This window comes from Cebus imitator, unplaced genomic scaffold (genome assembly GCF_001604975.1).
Source record: "Cebus imitator isolate Cc_AM_T3 unplaced genomic scaffold, Cebus_imitator-1.0 Scaffold461, whole genome shotgun sequence".
Lineage (NCBI taxonomy): Eukaryota > Metazoa > Chordata > Mammalia > Primates > Cebidae > Cebus > Cebus imitator.
Genome location: NW_016107776.1, coordinates 387,502 through 396,215, shown reverse-complemented (window position 1 = coordinate 396,215; position 8,714 = coordinate 387,502). Strand labels below are relative to the sequence as shown.

General features: G+C 51.0%; 1 protein-coding gene across 4 annotated transcripts in view; it reads left to right on the top strand.

The window, feature by feature from the left end:
- The window catches only part of COMT (catechol-O-methyltransferase), a 26,742-nt gene that overhangs the window by 5,058 nt on the left and 12,970 nt on the right, over nucleotides 1-8,714 (top strand). Inside the window, exon 1 of one of the 4 annotated variants that reach the window (XM_017512066.2) lies at nucleotides 3,850-3,939. The exons of 2 other annotated variants lie outside the window; for them this stretch is intronic. Coding sequence is in view for 1 of the 2 variants with exons in the window: in XM_017512064.2 (XP_017367553.2) it covers nucleotides 8,031-8,050 (20 nt within the window). In the remaining variant the exon portion in view is untranslated. Of the gene's footprint in view, nucleotides 1-3,849; nucleotides 3,940-8,027; nucleotides 8,051-8,714 lie in introns of those variants that run through there. One more of the 4 variants, XM_017512064.2, reaches the window with a different exon arrangement.

Sequence of the window (8,714 nt, the reverse complement as noted above, 5' to 3'; positions counted from 1 at the left end):
TGTGCCACCACGCCCGGCTAATTTTTGTATTTTAAGTAAAGACGGGGTTTCACCATGTTGGCCAGAATGGTCTCAATCTCTTGACCTTGTGATCTGCTCACCTTGGCCTCCCAAAGTGCTGGGATTACAGGCGTGAGCCACCGCACCCGGCTCCTAGTTTTTGATTTTTTGGAGGGATCAGGCAGGAAGAAAAATATAAATGCTTCAATTTTGTTTAGAGAAGTATAATTTATGATGAGTCAGTGATAGGTTAAGAGAAAACGGAAAGGTTTTTTTTGTCTTTTTTATTTTTGTCTTTTTTCTGCTGATTTGCAAGGTTTTTTTTTTTTTTTTAATATCCAGAAAATAAAAGAGAGAGCCAACAATATTCTGAACAAAAGTCATAGAAAGATTATAATCATCCTTTAGCAGTTTACTCAGTTGCATGCAGGTACTGAATTCTTGTTTTGCTTGATCTTGGGCTAGCAGAATCCATTGTTTCTCAGCTAGTAGAGATCCTGGCTCAGTGCAGTCCTGTGGTCTCAGAGTTATTTAAGAAATGCTGTGAGGGCCGGATGTGGTGGCTCACACCTGCAATCCGAGCACTTTGGGAGGCCAGGGTGGGTATATCACTTGAAGTCAGGAGTTTGAGACCAGCCTGACCAACGTGGTGAAACCTCATCTCTACCAAAAAATTCAAAAATTAGCCAGCCGTGGTATCAGGTGCCTGTAATCCCAGCTACTCGGGAGGCTGAGGTGGGAGAATCGCTTGAACCCAGGACGAGGAGGTTGCAGTGAGCCGAGATCGCACCACTGCACTCCAGCCTGGGTGACACAGTGAGATGACTCCATGTCAAAAAATAATAATGGTAAGGCCAGGTGCGGTGGCTCACGCCTGTAATCCCAGCACTTTGGGAGGCCAAGGTGGGCAGATCACAAGGTCAGGCGTTCGAGACCAGCCTGGCCAATATGGTGAAACCCTGTCTCCACTAAAAATACAAAAATTATATGGGCGTAGTGGCACAAGCCTGTAATCCCAGTTACTCAGGAGGCTGAGGCAGGAGAATCCCTTGAACCCGGGAGCAGAGGTTGCAGTGAGCCGAGATCGTGCCACTGTACTCCAACCTGGGCAATAAAGCTCCATCTTAAAAAGAGAAGTTAAAATTTTTTTTTCTTTTTTTTTTTTTAAAGTGGGGTTTCACCATGATGGCCAGGCTGGTCTTGAACTCCTGACCTCAGGTGACCCACCCACCTCGGCCTCCCAAAGTGCTAGGATTACAGGTGTGAGCCACAGCACCTGGCCTAAAATTTTTTTTTTAATTAAAAAAAAATTGTTTTCCCTCATTCTTATTTCTAGGAGTTTTGTTTTCATATACTGATTATGATTTTTAAACCATTAGTAACGTGTATTTATTTTTTTTAAGAGACAGCATCTTGCTCTGTTGCCCAGGCTGGAATGCAGTGGCACAAGCAGGACTCACTCACTGCAGCCTTGAACTCCCGGGCTCAAGTAATTCTCCAACCTCAGCCTCCCAAAGCACTGAGATTACAGGCATGAGTCACCACACCTGCCCATAAAGTGATTTTACAGAGAAAACTAGGAAGAAGACAATTGGGAATTGTCTGTCATTTACCAGTTTATTAGCAAATTTTATGAATATACCATCTTATAATCTCTAGAGATATATCCTTTTTATAGCCCAATTTTTTTTTTTTTTTTGAGACGGAGTTTCGCTCTTGTTGCCCAGGCTGGAGTGCAATGGCACGATCTCGGCTCACCACAACCTCCGCCTCCTGGGTTCAGGCAATTCTGCTGCCTCAGCCTCCTGAGTAGCTGGGATTACAGGCATGCCCCACTATGCCCAGCTGATTTTTTTTGTATTTTTAGTAGAGACGGGGTTTCACCATGTTGACCAGGACGGTCTCGATCTCTTGATCTTGTGATCCACCCGCCTCAGCCTCCCAAAGTGCTGGGATTACAGGCGTGAGCCACCGCGCCCGGCTATAGCACAATATTTTTAAGTGCCATGAACATGTTTATTAACAGACTAGAATATCTTTAGCCAGTCTGTACCATATTAAAATAAGAGGCCAAAAAGTACACAAAGTTATGCTTAATAATGAATGTTTCAGCACTTTCTCCTATTCAGGTATTACTTAGATATTCAATGATTGTCTACTATTTATTTATTTATTTATTTATTTATTTTGAGACGGAGTTTCACTCACGTTACCCAGGCTGGAGTGCAATGGCGCGATCTCGGCTCACCGCAACCTCCACCTCCTGGGTTTAGGCAATTCTCCTGCCTCAGCCTCTTGAGTAGCTAGGATTACAGGCACACGCCACCGTGCCCAGCTAATTTTTTGTACTTTTAGTAGAGACGGGGTTTCACCATGTTGACCAGGATGGTCTCGATCTCTTGACCTCGTGATCCACCCGCCTCGGCCTCCCAAAGTGCTGGGATTACAGGCTTGAGCCACCGCGCCCGGCCTGATTGTCTACTATTTAACTTCACTTAGTGAGGTTGAAAGTTTACAAAGAGATCTTGGAAGCTTTTTTAGGGTAATATATTATCAAATGCAATTAACAAAACATAACTCACTAGTTTATATGAGAGCTAGTTCTCACTTTTTTTTTTTTTTTTTTCTTTGTCATATATTTTTTTTTTTTTTTTTTCCTTTTTTTCTTTTTAGAGACAGGGTCTTGCTGTGTTGCCCAGGCTGGTCTTGAACTCCTATCCTCAAGTGATCCACCTGCCTCGGCCTCCCAAAGTGCTGGGATTACAAGGTGTGAGCCACCACCCCAGTCCCATTTTACATTTTTATCCAACCTGTGTTTCTGGCAAATTGGACAAGTTAAGAGTCACTTGCTCAGTGTGAGGGGAAAGCTTTCTACCTGTATTCATGGATAAGACCTTTACGACTTTTTTTGCCCTGATGGATAAGTGACTACATGTTTTCAGGGAGCTCAGCTGTTGCTTTTGGGGCTCCCTGAGGCACTGCGAGCCCCTGATGGGGCAGAAAGCCTAAAGTCCCGGGGACTGTGGGGAGTTGAAGGGCAGGAGGGGGAAGAGAGAGGCCTTCCGCAGGGACCGAAGGGTGGAGGAGACCAGACTTGAAAGGGGCATCTCCTTCAAGAGAAAGCAAGGGGTGTCAAGGTGATAGGAAGGGAAAGGCCTGAGAGGAGCTAGCTTGGGGAGCTCTCAGGTATCCCAAAGGAGCCACTGATGTTCCAAATCATCCTTGGTAAAGTCACATCAACAAGGAAGGAAGCAGGCAGAGGCATGCTTGTTGTTCCTGGGAGTTTTGTTTCTGCATGATGAGCAGGGCTCCAGGAAGAAGCTCCCACAGGAGGAGCAGGATCATAGAACAGAGGGGGCAAGATGGCTCTGCCAGGAGTCAGGGAGTGAATCCCCTCTGGTAATGAGGCCAGGAAGAAGAACTTCCAGCCCAGGACGTAGGTACCGTTCAGAAGAAGCCTGGGACTCTCAGCGCCTCAGAGCTTTACTCAGAATCATAAGAAGTAACATCTGATCACCTGAGGTCGGGAGCTCAAGACCAGCCTGACCAACATGGTGAAACCCTGTCTCTACTAAAAATACAAAAAATTAGCCAGGCGTGGTGACGTGCGCCTGTAATCCCATTTACTCAGGAGGGTGAGGCAGAAGAATGGCTTGAACCCAGAAGGTGGAGGTTGCAATGAGCCGAGATCACACCATTGCACTCCAGCCTAGGCAACAGGAGTGAAACTTTATCTCAAAAAAAAAGCAGCAGCAGCAGCAGCAATGTTTGTCCTCACCGATGTTCTTCCAGAGCGTTGGATTACAAATCAAGCCACATGACTCCCACATAGGCAGGCAGCGCAGAGGGAACTCCGGTCTCTGTGCACACTGTGGCCTCTGGTTCCGAGAGTCCAACGTAGCCCCTGATCACAGAGAAACACAGCCGGACATTAAAGTGGTAAGGACAGGAATTATAATATTTGGTGACCAGTGACAGGAGGGGAAAGAGCACGCTCGGCTCCAATTTGTGCAAAGAAGTGGGAGGTGGGGAGGGAGAACAGCGGTGACTCAGTGGAGTCAGGAAAGTGGAAAATTATCAAAAGCAGGAAGGGAGGGTTGGCCTTGGATTGGCCACTGGGGCTTATTGAAGTCAGGTCCCCAACATCCCACAGAGACTGGGAGACAGGGGCCCCATCTTCAGGTGTTGGCCTGAACACACAGGAAATTCTCTTGGTAACCTTGAGCGTCTCAGGCAGGCACTTTGAAGGGGGCTGGGATCACGCTAGGAATGCGGCCTTGAGCTGCTAGAAGTCAGTGTGAGGCCGGGTGCAGTGTGGCTCACGCCTGTAATCCCAGCACTTTGGAAGACCAAGGCTGCAGAATCACTCGAGGCCAGGAGTTTAAGACCAGCCTGGGCAACGTAGCAAGATGCTGTCGCTACTAAAACAATTTTTTAAAGTTAGCCAGGGCTGGGCGTGGTGGCTCATGCCTGTAATCCAAACACTTTGGAGGCCAAGGCGGGCGGATCACCTGAGGTTGGGAGTTCAAGACCAGCCTGACCAACATGGTGAAACCCCATCTTTAAATTTAATAGAATAATAAAGAAAGAAAGAAAAACAAACAAATGCCGAAAAACAAAAACAAAGCCTTCCCCTGAGCCTGGGGGCCTGGCCCAACTGAGGATACCAGGCAGGGGAAGCCACAGGAGGCTGCCCTCTGCCTGGCCCTCTAACCTTCTATTCTGACCCCTTCCCTTCTACACCAGCCCCTTTCCCCATGTGGGGTGAAGTCTTTCTTGCCACTGCTCACCTCTGCCGTGGTCGGGTGAAAGCAGCCACAGCCAGTGTGTGTGTGCAATTGTGGGCTCTTTATTCTTTTTCTTCTCCTTTACTTTTGAGACAGAGGTTCCACTCTTGTTGCCCACGCTGTAGTGCAGGGGCATACTCTCAGCTCACTGAAACCTCCCACTCCGGGGTTCAAGCAGTTCTCCTCCTGCCTCAGCCTCCCAAGTAGCTGGGATTACAGGCATGCACCACCATGGCCGGCTAATTTTGTTTGTATTTTTAGTAGAGATGGGGGTTTCACCATGTTGATCAGGCTGGTTTTGAACTCCTGACCTCAGGTGATCCACCCACTTCAGCCTCCCAGAGTGCTGGGATTATAGGCGTGAGCCTCCGTGCCCGGCCAACTGTGTGTTCTGATAAAGCTCATCTACAGAAATAGCAGGCAGGCTCCTCACAGGGTGCTCAGGGCAGGTTCTCTGTCTCACCTCTTCTCAGGTGTCAGGGCGTGAGAGGCTGGTCCTCTGCGTCCTCCTTCCTCTCAGGAGAGTGCTGCAGAGAGAGATGAGGCCGCACCTGGGTCTGATGGAGTTTACCGTGGTGTTGGTGGATGGTGGCGGTGGTGTTTTACCCAGGCTGGAGGGCAGTGATGAAATGCCAGCTCACTGCAGCCTCCGGCTCCTGGGCTTAAACAATCCTCCCACCTCAGCTCCCCAAAGAGCTGCAGCAACAGGCACTCCACCATGCCCGGCTTGATGGGTATTTTGTGACCATTAAACTTCTGGTCATTTCTTTAGATTCCCAGAGGCTGGATGGAGGTGAGTGGCCAGCCCCTGGTCCACAGATGAGCACGGGGCTAGGCTGAGGCGGTGGGGTCTCCCAGGCTGGCCTCCGAGCTGTCCTTTCAGTCTGTCCACAGGCCCCGCCCAAGTGTGTGGCCTGCCTGCTGCTCCCTGGTCTGACTCTAAGCGCCTGTGCTGGCTCTCCCTGCATGACTGGATCGCAGTCAAATCTCCTGCTGGCATCCTGGATCAGCCCAGAGGAGCAGGTCTGCTTGCACCAGTTCCAGCCTTCGCTGGGGGTTTCCATCCCTGTTGGGCAAGCCCCAGGCAGGGCCCTCTGCAGCCTCCGTGCGGGACCTGTGCGTGCGGGACCTGTGTGCAGAGCTGAGTGGCCCCGGTGTGTAAACGCTTACACCTGGCCTCCTTCCTGCCACCTGTGTCCTGTTTGTCCTCAGGCCTGTGGCTCTGTGCTTGTCTCCCGCACTGGGCTGCCAGCCCCGTGAGAGCAGGATGAGGCATGTTCAAGCCACAGTGGCTCTCAGTGTGCCAGGAGCTGTTGGCATTGGTCCTGTGTTTTGGAATAGCAAGGACAGTGTGCCCCAAATGCCAGGGGCCTTTCCAAGGGGCACTGCAGCCGTGTGTTAGCCCTCTGTGGACAGTGGGGAATGCACACCTGTTTCGGGGCACAACCCGAGCTCTCCTGAGCTTGCTGTGCAGCCCGGTCCTCTCCGTGGCCCCTGGTGGCTGTCTTCCTCCTCCCAGGAATGTGAGCAGGAAGATGTGGGTGGACAGAGACCTAAGTGTCAAACACTCTTCAGACAGAGGCGATGGCAGAATGAGCAAAACTGATGGACCCCAGATCTTTGCAAAGGGGCCAAAGTCGTTTTCTAGTTATCTTTTATGGATTTTAAAAAATGAGCCTAGACACCAGGTCATAAAATTAGTTTGTTTTTGGCCGGGCGCGGTGGCTCACACCTGTAATCCAAGCACTTTGGAGGCAAAGGTGGGCGGATCACCTGAGGTCGGAAGTTCAAGACCAGCCTGACCAACATGGTGAAACCCCGTCTTTATAAAAATAAATAAATTAATTAATTAAATAAAATTAGTTTGCTTTTAGAGACAGAGTCTTACTATGTTGCCCAGGGTGGTCTTGAACCCCTGGGCTCAAAGGATCCTCCCACCTCAGCCTCCTAAAGTGTTGGGATTATGGGTGTGGCCAGTCCTCCAGCCACAGTTCATATTTTTAAAGGATTTTTCAGAGTCTCATCCGACTGATGTTACTTACAGTATATTTATGGGAAACATTCCTGTCTTTTCAAGAAAGATGAGACCAGATGCAGTGGCGCGCACCTGTGGTCCCAGCTACTCAGGAGGATAGCTTGAGCCTGGGAATTAAAGGCTGCAGCTGCCATGAGCCATGTCACGCCACAGCACGGAGCAACTGGGCAGGACCCTGTCTCTAAAGAAATAAAATAAAATTGAGGAAGATGAATGTTATCTAGGGTGTGTTCAGTGTGAGAGAGGATACTGACCAGGTGACAGAGGTGATAGGTTCTCTGGCTATGCAGCGGTGCGCTGGGCAGAGAAGCTTGGGCAGGCCTGGCACTGAGCCCCAGACACTTCATGCTCTTCAGACTCGGAGATGCCAAGCACAGCTGCCTGTGTCCCAGCGCGTTGTGAGGCCGTGAGGATGCCCTCACACGTGCATGCACATGTGGCTTGGGAGGAGAAGGAGCAGCCTGGCTGGAAACGGCCTATGGGGAAACCTGCCAGCTGGATTTGTGGGTGCAGCCTCTTGACTCCATTCCTGCAGCTCCTCCCCCTTTAGGACAGCAGCTGGAGGCGCCCAGAGAGTGAGATGGAGATGGAGGGCAGTGGCTGCCACATGGAGTGGGGGTGCGGAGGCTGCAGGCCTGAAGGGGCATGGGACCCTGGAGGACTCTCCCCTGGGCAGCCTCAGGCTGTGAGGACACGGATACGAAGGCAGCAGCGCTCCCGATGGGTGTAGTGGGGCCGGCTGGGAGCCAATTCAGGCCCGCTCCAGCCCGCTGCCCAGGCAACTGTGCACACTCGCTGGCCCCACCCCCATCATGGCTGCATGGTGAGAGTCATCTGCCAGCTCCCACATCAGCTGCGGGATTGTCCTCCTGGGACTCATTTGGGACAACTGTAAAATCCTCTGGGATGTCCTCACTTCTTTTCCTAACTTTGGGGAGCTACTCAGGCTCCCAGGCACCCTGGAAGGCTAGGCAGGAGCAGGCACCCCACAGAATGGGTGGATGCCCCCATGTGCAGGCCTTGATGAGATTTGAGCATCAGGCTGGATGTGACAAAGCCCTTTTATTACAAAGGATCCCAGAATGGTTGGCCCTGGGGTCGATGGGAGACCTGCCCATCTCCCACCTTGGCCTAAGGATGGGCTGGGGTCTCCTCCCGGATGCCAAGCATTGATTGCCCCCTTCACGTCTCCAGAAAGATACACAGTGATGGAAGTTGGAGGTCACAGGTTTTGGGGTTGGTCTTGCAGGGAGAATTCTCCAGTACATGCTTATAATAAGGAAGGTTTGGGGGAGGTGGGGGTGTGATTGCTGTTTGGGGAGAGAGGGCATGCCTTTGCCCTTCTGTGTGCCATCTGTGAGCAAAGGATATGGTCCATCCTGGCTGGCCGCTGGCTACCCAGACTGCATGCATAGTGCAAGGAAGAGCATGGGGTGGGCATATTGTCCTATGATCAAGAGGGCCCCTTCTCCTGCCTTGCAGAAGGAAGATGGGTGTCCCTCCAAGAGGCAGCATGCAGACCCTGCCACTGGGCTGAGCTGCGGCAGGCAGTGGCCAGATGGGCAGCAGTAGCAGCTGTGGTTGGCAGAGAGGCTCTCCTGAGTGCCTGTGTCCCCCAGGGGGCGGGAGCTGTGCTTGTTTTTCTGTATCCCACTTCTTTATGGGGAATGGCATGGCCCTTTTCATTTTTGGAATGGGGAGGGCCAGGAACAGGGTTTGCCTTTTTTTTTTGAAACAGCCTCACTCTGTCACCCAGGCTGGAGTGCAATGGCACAATCTCTGCTCACTGCAAGCACTGCCTCCCAGGTTCAAGCAATTCTCCCTGCCTCAGCCTCCTAAGTAGCTGGGATTACAGGCACCTGCCACCATGCCCAAGTAATTTTTATATTTTT